The sequence below is a fragment of the Pipistrellus hanaki genome (assembly GCF_964339955.1).
Source record: "Pipistrellus hanaki genome assembly, chromosome: 12".
Lineage (NCBI taxonomy): Eukaryota > Metazoa > Chordata > Mammalia > Chiroptera > Vespertilionidae > Pipistrellus > Pipistrellus hanaki.
In genome coordinates this window covers 39870627-39888670 of record NC_140514.1, presented here as the reverse complement: position 1 = coordinate 39888670, position 18044 = coordinate 39870627, and the positions used below count along the sequence as shown (strand labels likewise).

The window sequence follows — 18044 nt, the reverse complement described above, 5'->3', positions numbered from 1 at the left end:
GGGCTGTGCTCAATGAACACTTGATGAATGAATTTGCTCATTCATTAATTCATTCACTAATTGTCTGTTCAGTGCCTGCCTAGAAAGCAAACTCTCGTGCTCGCTTCAGCAAGACGTATACTAAAAAATAAAATAAAACAGAACTATACAGAGAAGATTAGCATAACCCCAGCGCAAGGATGATATGCAAATTCATGAAACGTTCCATTAAAAAAAAAAAAAGTAAGTAAACTCTCACCCTACTCAGTTTGGCTCAGTGGATAGAGTGTTGGCCCTCTGATTGAAGGGTCGTGGGTTTGATTCCAGTCAAGGGCACGTACCTCGGTTGCAGGCTTGATCCCGCCCAATCGATGTAACTCTCACATTGATGTTTCTCTCTCTTCTCCTCCCTTCCACTCTCTCTAAAAATCAATGGGAAACTGTCCTAAGGTGAGAATTAACAACAACAACAAAAGTAAACTCTACCTTTTTCTATGGAAATTAAAAATTCCCCTCAAGGTCTCTCACACACATACACACACCACCAACAGCAACAACAACAAAGACAACACCAACAACTTTCCCACTGGCTTCCAGGGACCTTGTACGCATTTCTCAGCACGTGTCTGATATGACCATAGCATTGCTCTCCAAGGCAGTCATTCCAGGGAATTCTTGAGGAGGTGGGCACAACCAGATCAGGATTCCACATCATACCATGTTTGAAAAGCTAGAGGGGGATCCTTCATCTAAAGTCATCCTAGAGTGAATCCTTTTATAAAGTGAATCATCTTTCCCTAAGTTATCCTGTGAAGTAGATTAACCTGGGCTTAACTCTCAGGCCTACCATGGAGTAGAAGTATGGCCATGAGCATATTTAACTTTTCCCACTCTATTTCTTCATCTGAGAAATGGGTCTCCAATTCTTTCCTCCAAGAGCTTTTGTGATGATTGAGTATGTTTGTAAAGTGCTCAATGTATGTGATCTCCCTTTTTTTCATTGTGTAAATTTGTGTTTTATATTTGAGGTGGGAATTAATGTGGAGCTTATAGGTCTATGCTCCTATCTCTTCCACCCACTTCCAATGATCTTTATTCTATCTGGGTCCAGAATTCCTTTTTTAAGCCATTAAAATCAGGGGGAAGGATGGAGAGGAACTGTGCTGGGAAGGGACCACAACATGTCCATCCCCCCTTTATATTTCCTCCTCCTCCTCAAGGAACCAAATGCAGATGCAACTGCCCTTCACAGGTAACCGTCCGTGTATCAGAGTGTGTGCTTGTGCATCCACTGAGAGTGACTAACCCACACCCAGACCACAAGCTGTGTTCTTCATCTCCTCTCCTGCTCACTTCTCCTTTCCCAGCTCTGCATGTAGGCCTGACCTCTAACAAGATAAAACAGGGGGAGTTGGACCCTTGTCTAACACAGGCCTAGCCCAAGGGCCTTTGGCAGAGAGCAGTAATGGCCTGGGATTTGCCAAAGGAGTAGGGAAATTATCCATGACTAAGAAGCAGGAGGAATGCTGTGGCAGAGGGAAGAACAACAGAAGGGACAGGGAACCTGGGGCTGGCCAATCTGGCCCGACGGGGAAACCTGGGGAGCCCTGGACACCTGCCTAGCCAAATCCCTTTGCTCCCCCTCCCTTCTCAGCAGCCAAGTGCCAGAATGGACTTGAGACATGTGTGCCCTGCGTGTCTGGTGTGGGCTTGCCTGGTCTTGGCAATGCACTTGGATTAGAATCAAACTCAGGTCTGAAATAGAGTTTAAAATAAATAGTGCTCTGTGCGTCTAATCCTTACAGACATGTGCTGGGTTTCTGCATTTCCTACATACAAACACATGTGCTGCTAACATAGAACTGATCTGTGGCATTCATTGAAACATACTGCATTTGCACGGCTGAGAAAACCTTTGTACGATTTCCAAACTCAAGAAGAAAATGAATGCTAGTGTGTTTACATGTGTATTGCAGGTGATCAGGTGATGACATATTCCCAAAACACACATGTAGGGTCCTTGTGGGTTGGGGAAAGGGGCAGCAAGGAATGGAGATGGGTCTCTGGATCCTGGCCAAAATCTACCTTCTGGCCCATAGTAGACACTTAAGGAATTAATATTGAATAAATGAACACTGAGAAATAGAATGAATGAATGTTTGGATAATGGACATGGGGTGAAAGGCCTGAGAATTTGGTGGGTATCAGTCAGCAAGGGAGGCTGGGATACACACTGCTGGTTATGCTGTAACCCAGTGTTTCCCAAACTTTTGACATATGTGTACCCTTCTATAATTTCCGTAACACTGAGTACCCCTCGTGCTCATGAGAACGTAGAATTAGGTGCAGCTAAGCACGGTGCAGTGCATCTCCCCACCAAACTCCGGTGCAACGCATAGCCCACCGAACTTTTCCGGTACCCCTGGGGGTACGCGTACCACACTTTGGGAAACACTGCTAACCCATCACCCTTGAATGACTTTGTTCTCATTCCTAGGAAAGTGGAGAGGGAAGAGGGAACCCTAGGCCTGCCTCCCCACCTCCCAGCACCCAGAGTTCGAAGAAGTGGTGCTCTTGGTAAAGGAGATATGATATCCCATGGACTGATTTGATCCGCTAAATTGTCCCAGAAAGGAGTTAAGTGAGCTATAACACAAAATAAAATTTTAAACTATTATTTTAAAGATGAGACTATAAGACAGAGGAAAACCACTGCAGGATGAGATCAGGAGAGTAGGCAGACTTCTTTGTGGGAATTGACTGATATGCAGCCAAGATTCACAGCCTCCTTAAGGTTAGGGAGGTCGTTTTGAGCGTTTTCCTGGTTGGTCTCTCTCTCTCTCTCTCTCTCTGTCTCTCTCTCTCATTTTTTTTTTTCAGGAGCCCAATTATTCCAGGTAGTGATTCTAGAGAAATATACCTGTCAATCCTCTGTGCGTTGCTGGGGACAGCATCCCTAACGTACGACATTTATATGGAGGCAGAAAAAAGTTCTACAGAATTATCTCATTACCTTGTAGGTGAAGGAAGAGTGAGCAGGAATTAATTGACCTTACTTCTCTGAAGGACAACTTGCCAAGTGTCCTTCCAAATTTTACATACCATTTGACCGAAATTTACACTCATTTGAATTTACCCCACAGATATAGTCACCTGTATATAGTTAAGGATACTGACTACAGCAATGTTGGTAAAAGTAAAAGGTTGGAAACTTCCTATATGATCATGGATAGCAGACAAATTGATCTCCTTTACAAAGGAGCATTATACAGCCTTAGAAGACTCTTAATAAAGACTTTTAATTTTTAACTGAAAACATATCCTTGGGTACTAACTGACCTTTTCTCTCACCATTAGCAAGTAGTATGGTCCTTTACAATTTAAGTTATTTTTCCCAGAATAAACTAAAACAACTACTAAGGAAATTAAAAACACAGGTGTGTGCCGAAATCAGTTTGGCTCAGTGGATAGAGCATTGGCCTGAGGACTGAAGGGTCCCAGGTATATTTTGGTCAAGGGCATATGCCTTGATTGAGAGGCATCCCCATTTGGGGGGGGGGGGGGGGTGTGCAAGAGGCAGCTCATCGATGATTCTCGCTCCATGTTTCTAACTCTGTCCTTCTCTCTTCCTCTCTGTAAAAAATCAATAAAATATATTAAAAAATAATAAAATAATATTAAAAAATAGGTGTGAGAAAACAACGAAAAAGTGGTTTACTGAGTACCCCAGTGCCTAGAACTTAATATGCTTTAACCCACCTTTACTCTTTAGAGCAAACTTATGAAGTAGACACGTGTATATATACATATCTGCATTCAACAGGTGAGGAAACCGACGCTCACAGAGATGAAAAGACGGCTGGTAAGTGGCAAAGGGAGGATTCGAACCCCGCACCGTGGAACCCCAGACCCACGCGCTCTTCCTCCGGCCTGTGCCTCCGGGCGGGAAGCGCACGCACTGGCCGCCGGCCCCCCGCGCGGCGCAGCGCCCCTGCCGGGCGCCCCCGCGGCCCCCGCGCGCACGGGGCTCGGCGCGCAGGGAGCGCGCGCGCACGCAGCGGCGAGGGCCCCGCGGCGGCGGCGGCGGCGACGTCACAGCCGAGCTTTCCTTTTCGGGAGTCCCCGGCAAACATCCTGTGTCCATGTTTGGGCATTTACGTCACGGCGGCCGGGCCGGGGCCTCCCGAAATGGCAGTGGCCCCGGGAGTCGGAAGCCCTGTGCCAGCGCCGCCGCGGCTATATAAGTGGGGGGGCCGCGGCTTGGGGGAGCCCGGCTGCGCTTGGAAGAGGCGAGGAGCAGCCGCTCGAAGCCGGTCCCAACGAGCAGGGGCGCTAGGGCCTCCCGACCCCTTTTCCGGAGGTTGAGCGCCGGGAGCCAGGAGCCCGGGCACCTGGGTCTGCGAGGCGCGCTGGGCGCCCCGACCGCCTGCCTCTCTCCCCGCCATCCGCGCGCCCCCAAGCTCCGCGTGCGAGGCCCCGGCCCCCCGCAGCAGCCGCCGCCGCGCCATGCTCCACCTGAGCGAGTTTTCGGGCCCCGACACGCTTCTGCTCAAGTCCGCCGACGAGGGCTGTTGCTCCGAACCCAGCGCCGAGGTGCCCCGGCTGCCCGGCAGGGACGCGGCCGCCGGCTACCCGGGAGGTAAGGAGCGCGGCTGGGGGCGCTCAGACGGCGGCGCAGTGCGGGGGCGCCCGGGGCCGGAGACAAGCTGGGATTGGATTGGGATGCAGGAGGTGTGGGGGGAGTGCTGGTAGGAAGCTCTGGGGTCTTGGGGTGCGCTCCGCCATTGCCACCCACCCCACCAGGCCACCAGCGCCTCCGTAGGACATTGTGCGTGGATCTAGGTGTCCTTTCTGCCTGTGCACGTGCATTTTGGGTGTGCATGTTTTTGTGTGCGTCTTGGAGCGTATGCCTGCTCCAAATGGATGAGATGAGAATGTGCAAAAAGGGCACTGTATGTGTGTATTCGTGGGCACCGAGGGACCCTGGAGTAGGGGTTAGGCGACTCGAGGCGCGCCCTTTTCGGTGTGCCTGGAGTTGATGATTCCTGTTCCTTCCTCGGCAGGCGACTTCCTGAGCTGGGCTCTGAGCAGCTGCAGCGCCGGGGGGGAGTTAGCCGACACCTGCCTCCTGGAGGGGCCTGCGCCCACACCTCCTCCCAGCCTCAGCTACAGCGGTAGCTTCTTCATCCAGGCGGTGCCCGAGCACCCGCACGACCCCGAGTCCCTCTTCAACCTCATGTCGGGCATCCTGGGCCTGGCGCCTTTCCCCGGCCCCGAGGCGGCAGCATCCCGGTCTCCGCTGGACGCTTTCCCCTCGGTCCCCGACGCCTTCCTGGCCGGGCCGCCGGACCTGTACTCCCCGGATGTGGGCGCCGCCGCCGCCGCCTTCACGGAGGCGTTCTGGGAGGCCTCGCCCTCGGCCGGGGGCACCCCTTCGCAGTGCCTGTATGAGCCTCAGCTCTCCCCGCCCGACGTCAAGCCGGGCCGCCGCCGGGCCCCTGCGGCCTCTCCAGCGCTGGACACTGCCTCGGCCTTCAAAGGCCCCTATGCGCCCTGGGAGCTGCTTTCAGCCGGGGCCCCGGGGAGCTGCGGATCGCAGGGAGGTTACCAGGCGCCCCCCGAGGCCCGTTTCCCCCCGATGGCGACCAAGATCGAGGACCTGCTGTCCATCAGTTGCCCCGCGGAGCTGCCCATCGACGCGGCCAACAGACCCTCCTACCCCACGGGGGCCTACGACGCCTTCCCGCTGGCCTTAGGCGCCTTGGGGGAGGGGGCCGAGGGCCTCCCGGGGCTCCTGACCCCTCCCGGCGGGGAGGGAGGGAGTAGCGGCGACGGCGGAGAGTTTCTGGCCGGCGCGCAGCCCCCGCTGTCCCCGCTGGGCCTCCGCAGCGCCGCGGCGGCGGACTTGCCGAAGCCCCTGGCAGGGGACATCCCCGGGAGCAGCGGCGCGCCCGAGCCCCCGGGGCCGCCGGCCGCCTTCCCCCCGGCGAAGGCGCGGCGCAAGGGGCGCCGGGGCGGCAGGTGCAGCGCGCGCTGCTTCTGCCCGCGGCCGCACGCCAAGGCCTTCGCCTGCCCCGTGGAGAGCTGTGTGCGCAGCTTCGCGCGCTCCGACGAGCTCAACCGCCACCTGCGCATCCACACGGGCCACAAGCCCTTCCAGTGCCGCATCTGCCTCCGCAACTTCAGCCGCAGCGACCACCTCACCACGCACGTGCGCACCCACACGGGCGAGAAGCCCTTCGCCTGCGATGTGTGCGGCCGCCGCTTCGCGCGCAGCGACGAGAAGAAGCGGCACAGCAAGGTGCACCTCAAGCAGAAGGCGCGCGCCGAGGAGCGGCTCAAGGGCCTCGGCTTCTACTCGCTGGGCCTCTCCTTCGCCGCCCTGTGAGGGGAGAGAAGCAAGTTTGCAGGAGGACCTGGCCCGCCCCTTTCCCGGCACGCCCCGGGGCAGGCCTCCACCAGTGCCGCGTTTAGCACCGGCTCCGTGGACAGCTCCCGCCGTCCAGGATCGCCTCCTCGTCTGCTGCGCTTGGGGGAAGTCCTTTCCTTGGGACTCCAGGGTGTTTTGTACGTGGCGCACGCCCCACGCCGTCCCATGATCCCCTTGTCGTCCCCCCAAAGACAGGTTGGGGCAGCGCCGAGCCGGTCTCGTGCGGTATTTTGTACAGTAATGTTTCCAGCAGCAATTTGGATGTAACGTTTTTTTTTGCTTTGGGGCTATTTCCTGTTTGTTGTTAATTTTTTGTAATGCAGACGCTACTCTCAAGCATTTGCAAAACTGTTTATTTTTGCAATTAAAAGCATTGTGCTAAAAGCTTTATCTGCCATCCAAGCTCCTGACCCTTTTTCCCAGCCCCTTCCCCACTCCTGAAAACTCCCCGACCTCCGCCCCCCCCCCCCCCCGAAAATGTGACTCCTTACATTCATGGAGTCATTACCCACCTACTGTCAGGCACTGTGGCACATAGTAGGCATTCAATAAATATGTACTGAATTAAATGAATTTAATCACAGCTAGCCTAAGGGCTCGAGGTGTTTCTGAAAATTGTGCATATATTATCCTCCTTAATTCTGAGTGCAGCAATCATATACATACTCCATTTCAAAGATTCAGGAAGCAACCTATATTAAACTTTCTGGATAATCCAGCTAGGAACTGTCGGGGTCAAACCCAGATTTGTCTGGCTGCAAAGCCAGTACTCCCTTCCCCCCCCCCCCAAAAAAAAAAAAAAAACCAGAATGGCAGCACCTCAGATCAATAGCATCGTTTGAACGGCTTCCCACCAAGAGGTGAAATAGGTTCTGTAACTAGAGGGAGCCCCAGGCAGCAGTGACAGCAGCAGAAGCCTGCAGTATTTCAGTGCTGTGTGTGAACACCCAGTACGTGGTGTGTCACAGTCTCCAGCAAGTGCCTATAGGTCTGTGTGAGAATCACATGCTCTCGGTGCCAAAAGGGACTGCGCATCCCATCTGGGATGTTGATGGGCAGAGCCAAGCCTAGAGGAGAGAGAGTGCTTGCCCGAGGCTCACAGCCACCTCCCATGAAGTTGCTCTTTCCACAGGAGGCAGAAGCCCCCTGACCAGCCAGTTTTGTTTTGCACTTGCCATAGCCCCCCTCCTCTAACTCTCCCCCAGGTGAATCCCATCATGGCTTTGGGGGGGAAGGGTGGTGAGGATGGTGAGGACAGCATGACCCTATGATGGGGAAGCTGGGGTTTCACTTGGTGCCCTTCACTCCCTAAACTCCCAACCCAAAAGCTTACACACTCCTCCTGGTCACCTTGGGCAGAACTTGGGGCATTCAAAGGCTGTCAAGCATCCCACCTCTCCTCCCCAGCAACTCCTGTCTGATAAGGAAAGAATGGCCTGTCTGGGGCTTCATTCTCTTCTCTTCTGAGGTGTGCTATTCTTTTTTTTTTAAGACACATTTTTTTTAAAATGATTTTTAGCTGAAACCGGTTTGGCACAGTGGTAGAGTGTCGGTCTGCGGACTGAAGGGCCCCGGGTTCGATTCCAGTCAAGGGCATGTACCTGAGTTGCGGGCACATCCCCAGTAGGGGGTGTGCAGGAGGCAGCTGGTCGATGTTTCTCTCTCATCGACATTTCTAGCTCTCTATCTCTCTCCCTTCCTCTCTATAAAAAATCAATAAAATATATATTTTTAAAATTTTTTAAATGATTTTTAGAGATAGAAAAGAGAGGGAGAAAAACATTAATTTGAAAATAGGATTCCACCTATTTATGCATTCATTGGTTGATTCTTGTATGTGCCATGACTGGGGATTAAACCCACAACTTTGGTATGTTGGGGTTCAATATACCAGATGAGCTACGCTCCAACCAAGAGGTGAAATAGAGAATTCCACCCATTTCTCTCCCCAGGTGTTAAGTGCTTTCATTTAGTTGAGTATCTTGTATCTAATAAACCAATTTGTGATAAAGGATTTGATATTACCTCTTCTAGGAGTTAACATTTTAAAAGAATGGCCTGCAGAGGGCAGTGTTTAACCCTGGAGAGAGGCTCAAATGGTGGACTGTCAAGTATTGTAATAGATTCATGGAGACATAAGATAAGGATGACTCTCCTTATGTACTGTGTAAGTGATCACACCTTTCACACTGACCACCTGGCTTCACTTTCCATGAAGAGCAGGTAAGGAAGAGCTCAAAGGCCCAGATCTCAAGCAACCGGTCCCAAAACACGTCATCTGAACGAAGGAAGGAGGGCAGACATGCTGTGGTGGGTGGCATCTCACTACCCCACCCTTGCCTTCTTCATCAGCATTCCATCAAGTGGTCTGCTCTATTACACCCCAGCTTGTCTTCACACCTATCGAGGCCAAATATCACCAATGAGAAAACTGATGTAGCACTAGTGCTAGTCCCCAGAGCCCAGCCTGGTTCCAGAACTCCCAGCTCAGAAGTCCCTCCTATTACTCCCAAGGGAAACTGCTGAATTTTCTGGACTATCCCCTAGGGACTCAGTGGGGAAAGAATGTTAAGCAGGAGATGGAAATAATTAAAATCAAACAACTGGAAAATCAGGCAGGACCCAACCAGAGAGCAAGTAAAGATTCTCTTCATTTAGCTCTCAAAATGTGGATGGTTCCCAGATTTAGTTTTATTTCAGCACTCTCCTAGGAGAGCTCATTCATTCCCGGGCCTTCACCTATCACTGCTACATAGATGACTTCTAAGTCGGGCAGCCCTGGTCCCTACCCCAGCTACAGTCCCGTGGTTCTGACTAACGCACATCTCCATATGGGTATCCTACCATCGTTTCAAATACAATCTGTCTAAGTCATCCTTCCTTATATACTGTACCCAATTTCTGCTAATGGTGACCATCATTTGATTCCCTAAACTCACTTAAATAATCTCAGTTCTCCCCTCCCCCAATCCAGGCTGTCACTTAGACCTGCTGTCTTCAGAGTCTTTCCTACTCTCACCCCATTCAGGGTATATTGTTCCCTTTTATGTATTGTAATTTTTATCTAGTGAACTAATCTTCAGTGGGGATTTGCCAGGGCAGTAATATTCTGTGATCTGGGTTGAGGGTATGTTTCTTCTGAGCAATTTTGTGTTTACTTGTGCCAGGCATTCCAGGAGAATCAACTGATGGAGACCAATCTTTTTTTTTTTTTTTTAATATATTTTATTGATTTTTACAGAGAGGAAGGAAGAGAAATAGAAAGTTAGAAACATCAATCAAAGAAAGTCATCGATCAGCTGCCTCTTGCACCCCCCTACTGGGGATATGCCCGCAACCAAGGTACATGCCCTTGACCAGAATTGAACCCGGGACCTTTCAGTCCCAAAGCCAACGCTCTATCCATTGAGCCAAACCGGTTTCGGCGAGACCAATCTTTTTTGTTTAAATATATTTTTATTGATTTCAGAGAGGAAGGGAGAGGGAGAGAGAGAGAAACATCAATTATAAGAGAGAACAATTGGTCGACTACCTCCTGCATGCCCCACACTGGGGATCAAGCCCAAAACCCAGGCAACTGGGTATCAAACTGTAACCTCCTGGTTCATAGGTCAAAGCTCAACCACTGAGCCTTGCTGGTGGTTGAAAACTAATCTTTATGTTAATTTCTTGGCCTGAGATTTCTGTGGAGTTCAAACGCTAACTCATTTAGTTACAAATTCTCAGAGGCAACTCCTCCTACTCTAAGCAGGACCACCGGGTCAGGACAGACAAGCAATATTCCTTCCTCCCTATACCTTCTGGTTAGTCACAGCACATCGCATGCTTACATGTCTTGGTCTCAGTCCCCCCCCCCTTTTTTTTTTTTTTTTTGGTTCATGTAGAATTTCTTTCCTTTCTTCAAGCTCAGCTCAGCACTTCAGGTGATTCTTATATTTTGTGAATCAGTCCACATATTGTGAAGCAGGAGGACTTTGGGGATAGCTGTTCAACGATGTTGCTGAAAACTGAAACCAGAAGATGTTGATTTCTCTATTAAAATATTTCCCACATTTATCCTCTCTGTGCCTCTTGCCAGCACCTCAGCCCATGCCACCCCTTCCACATACATGAACACCTTGGCTGTGACAGTCACACAGAACCTCATAGTAACACGTAGTTGGAAGGAGCTTACAAAAACATTCAGTCTGACCCTCATGAGGAGGAAACTGAGGCGCAACAGGTTTGGGGATTTTCTTAAGGGCACACAGAAGATAAGAGATTGAAGTGGGCCTGGAATCCAGGCCTAACAGTTCCAAGACCAGAGCACATGCCTGGGTCGTGGGCTCAATCCCCCAAGATGCAGCCAATCAATGATTCTCTCTCATCACTGATATTTCCATCCTCTCTATACCTCTCCCTTCCTATATGAAATAAGTAAAATATTTTTAAAAATAATGTTGATGAGATGGGATATAGGGGAAAGTTTCACAAAGCAACCAAGAATGTCTTCTGTTTCCTCTCCCCCCACCCACCCAACCCCTGTACCCTGTTTATGACAAGCCTGCACTATATCAAACTGCTTCCTGTGGTCCCTCTGCCTCCATTCTTTCTCCCTCCATTCCACTTCACTACTGTTGTAATCTCCCTAAGACATAATTGATGGTGTTTTATCCAAAACTGACCATGGTTTCCACCTTCCTATAAAAAAAAAAATACACTGCATTTAAAATCCTCCATATCTAACCCAAATTTATCTTCCACCCTCCTCTGTCGTCTCTCCCATCACTCTGCCCTCTCCCCTCCCCTCCTGTATTAATCAAATCCTCCTACCCAAGGGCAGAGACCTTGTCTGATTCACAGTGTGGCTGCCATATCATCAAGCCTACTGTCCAGCACACTTAAATACTTAATTATTGTGTGGGCTCATTGGCAAAAAGGAAAAAAAAAATAGTGCCTAAATGCCTAAAAGGAGAAAGGAAAAGAGAAGAGGAAAGAGGGAGGAAGGAAGATGGTTAAGGAGCAGGATGCAGGGAAAGGATCAGAATGAAGAAATGGGTCTAAGCAGTGCTGAGGCTCTGATCTGAGCCATTGGGTCTCATGAGTGAGACCACATCTGACTAGTCTGTGATAAGCCCACGATTCTCTGCCTTAGCTCTGAGCTCCAGATGTGTTTGTCATTCAGTTCTACCTCTCTCTTTTGGTTTCTCTGGTCCACATGGAGTGGGATTCAGTTTAACATTTTTAGAACTGTGGTTCCCATAACAACCAAGCAGGAACTGTTGTCTGAAATGTAGCATGGGCACACATTCGCGCGCGCGTGCACACACACCTCCACACACAAATATATGCACATTCACATGCATACACATGTGCATTCACTCGTGCATACACACATTTATACATGCACAATGTATAACTGCATTTACACACATATGGATTCAGATCTGCACACACTTGCAAACACACACACACATGCACATACACAGGTACACATATACATGCACATACACACAAGCACATATAAACATACACAAGCATGTTTTTGCATATTCGCAGGAAGCACAGAGTGAGGACAGACAAACATCATTGCAATGAAGGTTAAACCAAGACAATATTAGTATGTGGATATTCTGGGCTGTGTGCAAAAGCAGGTGGATTTAAGCAACCTGCATTTTGGCAGAGGAAGGCTCAGTGGGCCTAACACAGTAAAGAGGTAGCAGGAAGGCACTGTATTTAAGCATAACTTTGGAATTTGGTAACTGAAGGGTCCCGGGTTTGATTCCAGTCAAGGGCACATGCCTGGGTTTTGGGTTGAATCCCCAGCAGGGGGTGTGCAGGAGGCAGCTGGTCAATGATTCTCTCATCATTGATGTTTCTCTCTCATTCTCTCTCTCTCTCTCTCTCTCTCTCTCTCTCTCTCTCTTGCTCTCCCTTCTCTGAAATCAATAAAAATATTTTTAAAAAATAATTATCATGATGCTTAGCAGTTGGTTAATAGGAGCTGTTATCATTTAAGTCTTAGGATGAGTTATTTCAATACTTGGATTTGTTCAATCTAAGAATTTCTGGAGGAGGAAAGAAATTCAGGAGCTAGAGAAAAGAAGAGGAGGTAAGAGGAGTTGGACCTGCCTGGCTCAGTCCTTATTCAATTTGCTTCTCCCCAAAGCCACGGGACACGTCTACAAATTATCCAAATGATACTAAATACCAATGCTTCTGCTTTAGCAGTAGGATGGGGCCAAGGAAAGTCCAGTCAGACTCCTTTATTAGAGAATCCTGGGGTACACTGATTTCTGCTCTGCTGAAGCTGGCATGCCCCTCACGGCCTTGGTGCTCAACCTGCCCACACTGACCTCTGTGCCTCTGCCCATGCACTACCCTCCGCCTGTAATGCCATCTCTCCCTTTCCTCACCCAAAGCCCAGCTCAGCCCTGGGCTTGGTAGCCTCAGCACCCTGTCTGACTTCTCAGGCCCCACCCAGCCCTGAGGACCTCCTCCAAGCCTAGGACAGCCAGACTGTTCCTCCTCCAGCACGGAGAACCAATCTTTTTTTAAAATATATATTTTATTGATTTTTTACAGAGAGGAAGAAAGAGGGATAGAGAGTTAGAAACATCGATAAGAGAGAATCATCAATCAGCTGCCTCTTGCACACCTCCTACTGGGGTTGTGCCCGCAACCAGTGTACATGCCCTTGACCGGAATCAAACCTGGGACCTCTCAGTCTGCAGGTCGATGCTCCTTAAGTGGAGTGTGCAGCGAGGGGCCCAGATGGTTTTCTGGGTGTGGGGTCCAGGTGTCACTTTCCACTGAGCCAAACCGGTTAGGGCAGGAGAAACAATCTCAAGCCAAGGGCCAGGTGGGAAGCAGCCTGGGTTGGAAGCCTCTGCCCCTTTCCTTTGAGCCAGGGAACATGTGGCACTAGATGGCACTCTTAATGGCAAGCGTCCGAGCCTGGCCCCAGCCACTCCCAACTCCCCTGGTTCCCTAGGGATGCCCAGAGAGAACGGACCCAAGCCGTCTCCGCAGGGACCACGCTTCTCACCGAGGCGCACACCCGGGCGGGCACCCCGCGAGGCCGCTGGGGGACGGTGGCGCAAACCCCAGGAAGCAGGGCAGCGCGCCTTCCCTCTCCCCGTGCTGCAGAACCGCTCACCCAAGGTTTTGCCCCGAATGGGGAGCCCCAAGCCGGCGTGGGAGTGGCAGGATCAGGGCGGAGAGGTTCCATTCTGGTCAAAGGTGGACAGCAGAGGCCACAACCGGGGGTGCCCGGGGCAGGGAGAGGGGGGCACTGGGCAGTGCTGGGAGCTGGGAAGGCAGGGACCCAGGACGAGCGCTGCGGGAGCGGCGCCCCGAACACCCTCAGGGCGGCGCCGCGGACCCCTCCCCCACCCAAGACACCTTCGCGGGGAAAACGTGGGGTCCCGGCGCAGCCGCTTCTGGCGGCGTCTGCCGCTCCCCGGCTCACCGGAGAGCCCGCCCCGGAGGAGGGGCCGGCTCCGCCCCACCTCCCCGCCGCCTCCCTCCCCCTTCCCTGCTTTCCTCCGGCCGTGCGCCCCCTCCTTCCTCCTCCGTCCATCCATCCCCCACCCGGCTGGTGCGCCCCTCCCGCCGCGCCCGGCTGGGAGGCTGGGCCGCCCCCGCCCCGGTGGGGAGGCGGGGGCGCACGCCGCGGCTGCCGGCCACCCGAGGCTGCGGAGGGGAGCGAGCCCCGAGGCCCCGCGGCGGCCCAGCATCAGGACCAGGCACGCGGGGGCCGCCTCTGCACCCCTCTCCGAGGGCCGCGGGGCCCGGCCTGGCGGCGGGGTGCGGGAGGTAAGGACGAGCCGCGGGCGCACTGCGGGACCGACTGCGCTCCTGGAGAGAGGAGGCAGGGAGGACCCGGGCCGCCGCCGCCTCCTCCTCCTCCTCCTCCTCCTCCTCCTCCTCCTCCTCCTCCTCCTCTTCCTTTTCCCCCTTCTCCCCCTCAGCCCCCTGGAGGCCCGGAGGGAGAGATTCTGGGCAGGCCAAGCCAGAGGCAAAGAAGGGGTTAATGCAAGGAATTAAATCAGAACAATTTGAGACCAGACTCCCCATCCCTCCCCTCCCCCTCTAGCCAGTCTCGCCAGGTTGGGGGGCGGGGCGGGCTCCAGACCCCGCTGGGACTCCGGACCTGGGAGCACTGGGGCCAGAGAAGGAAGAGGGGGAGCGCCCTCAAACCCCAGCCCTCCTCCTCCCACCTGCTTCTGAAAGGGCGTGGGGGAAGGGCTTCGTGCTGAGGCCTGGCTGGGCACCTGTGCGGTGTGTCAGAGGGTGTAGGTGTCTGTGCGTGCCGGTGTGCACGTGTGATGTGGTATGGAGGTGTGTGTGCATGTGTGTGCTCCCCCATGTTCCTATCTGCTCCTATCCCAGTGCCTCCGCTGGTGACTGCCCACAGTGATCTGGGCGCCTGGGCCCCTCTGCAAGGCTCTGCATGTGAGTGTGTGCTACAGACCTGTGTGCACTGCCCACTCTGCCTGTGGCTAGGAGTGGGGCCTGCTCGCTCCGTAGGCGGAGTGTGCAGCGAGGGGCCCAGATGGTTTTCTGGGTGTGGGATCCAGGTGCTGAGCCGTGTGTGTGTGACCTTGGAAGGTGTGTGCATGTTTGCAGGAGCTGGAGGACGAGGGGGACCTTAGCACAAAAAAAGGCAGTGTAAGGGCTGCCAGGAAGCAGGGGGCTGGATGCTCAGACTCCTGTAGGTCTTCAGCAGGCTGCAGTGACTTCTCTGGGAGGCACACGTAGTGGGGCCACAGCCTTAGGTGTGGGGAGCTAGAGCCTCCGCCTTGGTGGCCTTGGTGGGGGATGGATTCGGAGGGGTTCAGAGAGGCAGGGGGCCTTCCTTTATTGTCCATCCACAGGCACACCCCCAGCTGCCTCCCCCTCCTCAGAAACCTCTCCTGCTGCCGGCAGATGAAGAAACTGTGCTTGGGGCTTCATTTCTTTGACCCATGGAGCCATCTGTTAACATCCAGATCTTCCACCCCCATTTCTATACATGTTACCTTCTCTGCTGCTTTCCTACATGTGGGTTTTCTATGAAAAGAGGGAGAAAGAGTTGTTGGACCCAGAAGGCCAATGGGGAGGAGAGGAGATGCCAGCGGCCTGGTACGGAGTTGGGGGGGAATGACCAAGGTCTGCTAACTTCTCGATTTTGGCGGATCTTTATTTAACAGAGAAAGGGACAGAGGGAGGGAGTTCGGTGATACCCACACACTTCTTCTAGATGTAGGGATAACTCGCTTGTTTTTGTTTTTGGAATATTTGTAACATTCCGCATGGAAGGGGGGAGGGTCATGGCTGTTGAAAGGTTATTGCCCGTCTGCCTTTGAATTCTCTAGATTTTACTCCCTCTCTGGTCGCATACCACACCCTTCACTTATTCACCCAACAGATATTGATTGAGTGCTATTCTGGGCCAACCTGTGACTATTATAGTACTGGTGCAACAGTCCATCCCCATCTAGAAGGAACAGAGTGTTGGGACACTAAGAGCACGGGTTTCGAAGTCAGTCAGGTAGCATTGGGTTCACATTCTGGCTCGTCACTGTTTCAGTTATTCACTGGTATGTAACAAGCCTTCCCAGAATGTAGGGGCTTAAAACAAGTGCTTTGTTATTTGTCACGATCTGTGGGCTGACTGTGACTGTGGACTCACTTGGCACCTCGCAGCTACATTCAGTTAAGAGACTGACCGGATGCTCTGGCCAGGTTGCTCAGTGGTTAGAGCGTTGGTCCACAGACCCAAGGGCCGTGAGCTCGATTCCCAGCCCTGGGGCACGAGAGTGTGAGGAAACTAATCAATGTGTCTCTCATGTCAGTGTTTCTCTCTCTGTCTCCCTCCTCTACCTCTCTTTCACTCTCTCTCTTAAAAAAATAAAAGAGCCCTAACTGGTTTGGCTTGGTGGGTAAAGGGTTGGCCTGCATGCTGAAGGATCCCAGGTTCCATTCTGGTCAAGGGCATGTACCTTGGTTGCAGGCACAGCCCAGTGGGAGGTGTGTAGGAGGTGGCTGATCAATGTTTCTCTCTCACTGATGTTTCTAACTCTATCCCTCTCCCTTCCTCTCTGTAAAAAATCAATAAAATATATTTTTAAAAGAAATAATAATAAATAAAAGAGAGAGACTGGCTGGAAAGGAATATCAAGGTGGCTTTTCATCCATTAGGGTCTTTCTAACCATGGCGTCTAGTCATTCAGTAGTCTAGCCCATGCTTTTTACATGGCATCTGGATCCCAAGAGAAAAATATTCTAAGAGGATAAGCCCTAAGGTAGGATTGCTTATCAAATCTCTGCCTGCTTCAGGCTTGCTATTGGCCAAAGTAAGTCATGTGGCCCAGCTCTGAGCCAGTGTGGGAGGGGACTGCATAAAGGTTAGACTACCAGGAGGCATGGCTCATTGCAGGCCACCAAAGCAACTGTCACTTACTGGCCTACAGTAAGTGATTGCCACTCTGAATCTCGATTTCCTCATCCTGAAGTGGAGATGATACCACCTACTTGGCAGTCCTGTCTTGAGGATTGAATATGAATTGAATATTGAATTGAATATGAATACTATTTATTCTGACCAGAATAATTAGTAGATAAGTGTTCACTGTTTGGATTATTAGGCTGCAAGCACTGTGAAGGCATGATCTTGGTGTCCCCAATGCTTGGCACAGGCCTGTGTTGGACATCTTTCATTGGGTGGATAGAATAGAATAGAATGAAGCAGACGAGCTCTGAGCCTTGGAACTCCACTAGAGTAACAATGTGAGGACACAGCAAGTCCTTACCTCCCAGTGGGCGAGGAGCAGAGCCAGCGGTTGATTTGATTGTAACCAAATCCACGCAGTTCCCTGACGATAAGCAGTAGAAACCACTCTGCTGTCAGGCTGGTGTGGCTCAGTGGTTGAGCATCGACCTATGAACCAGGAGCTCACAGGTTCAATTCCTGGTCAGGGCACATGCAGGGGTTGTGGGCTCGATCCCCCCAAGGGGCATGCACGAGGCAGCTGATCAATGATTCTCTGTCATCATTGATGTTTCCATCTCTCTCTCCCATTCCCTTCCTCTCTGAAATCAATTTTGAAAAAGAAATCACTTTGGTTACATAAATAAATAAATTCACCGACTATTCAGTGTGATTCCTCTAAGAACATACTAATTTCTACTGTGTGTCAGGCAGGTGTGAGTCGGTAGCACTGTATAGGGTGGGACCCGATGTGCACACAGGTCCATGACCATCCAGCATGTGATACCTGTTACCATACACAAGGCGCTGTGGTAAGGAGTGATGGATGTGTGATGTGATTTGAGCTGGAGGAAGGGGCCAGGAGGGCTTTGTGAAAAGAGTAGCATTTGAGTTAGGCCTGCAGAGTTCATCAGATGGAAAAGGGAGTCCCAAGTCTTGGCTCATGCTGGTCAGTCAGTCTCTCTCTCTCTCTCTCTCTCTCTCTCTCTCTCTCTTTCTCTCTCCTTCCTTCCCTGCCTCCCATCCTTTCCCTTCCTCTCTCTCTAAAATCAATAAAACATATTTTAAGAAATATTTATAAGATAGTATTGTTAAAAATTAGCAATTGGTGAGATCTAAAGAGGACTTTGAGAATTCATTCAGAGATGCTTTGGGGTTGCATCCAAGGTTCTGAGTCGATAA

General features: G+C 51.7%; 2 protein-coding genes across 4 annotated transcripts in view; both read left to right on the top strand.

Annotated features, from left to right (window-relative positions):
• The first annotated feature begins 4214 nt into the window (after positions 1 to 4214).
• On the top strand, positions 4215 to 6799 carry EGR4 (early growth response 4). Its single transcript, XM_084900152.1, has 2 exons — positions 4215 to 4618; positions 5043 to 6799. Exons 1-2 carry the CDS (start codon positions 4486 to 4488, stop codon positions 6365 to 6367), a joined length of 1458 nt encoding a protein of 485 aa, XP_084756278.1. The 5' UTR covers positions 4215 to 4485; the 3' UTR covers positions 6368 to 6799.
• Positions 6800 to 12480: 5681 nt separating this feature from the next.
• FBXO41 (F-box protein 41) overlaps positions 12481 to 18044 on the top strand; it is a 28897-nt gene continuing 23333 nt past the window's right edge. For 2 of the 3 annotated variants that reach the window (XM_084901282.1, XM_084901279.1), the window contains exon 1: positions 13936 to 14206. The gene's annotated coding sequence lies outside the window, so the exon portion shown is untranslated. Of the gene's footprint in view, positions 12501 to 13935; positions 14207 to 18044 lie in introns of those variants that run through there. The other variant, XM_084901280.1, reaches the window with a different exon arrangement.

Coding starts and splice junctions, on each gene's coding strand:
- EGR4 (XM_084900152.1), top strand. CDS start 4,486: ATGCTCCACCTGAGCGAGTTTTCGGGCCCCGACACGCTTCTGCTCAAG. Junction 4,619..5,042: donor GGCCGCCGGCTACCCGGGAG/GTAAGGAGCGCG, acceptor CTTCCTCGGCAG/GCGACTTCCTGAGCTGGGCT.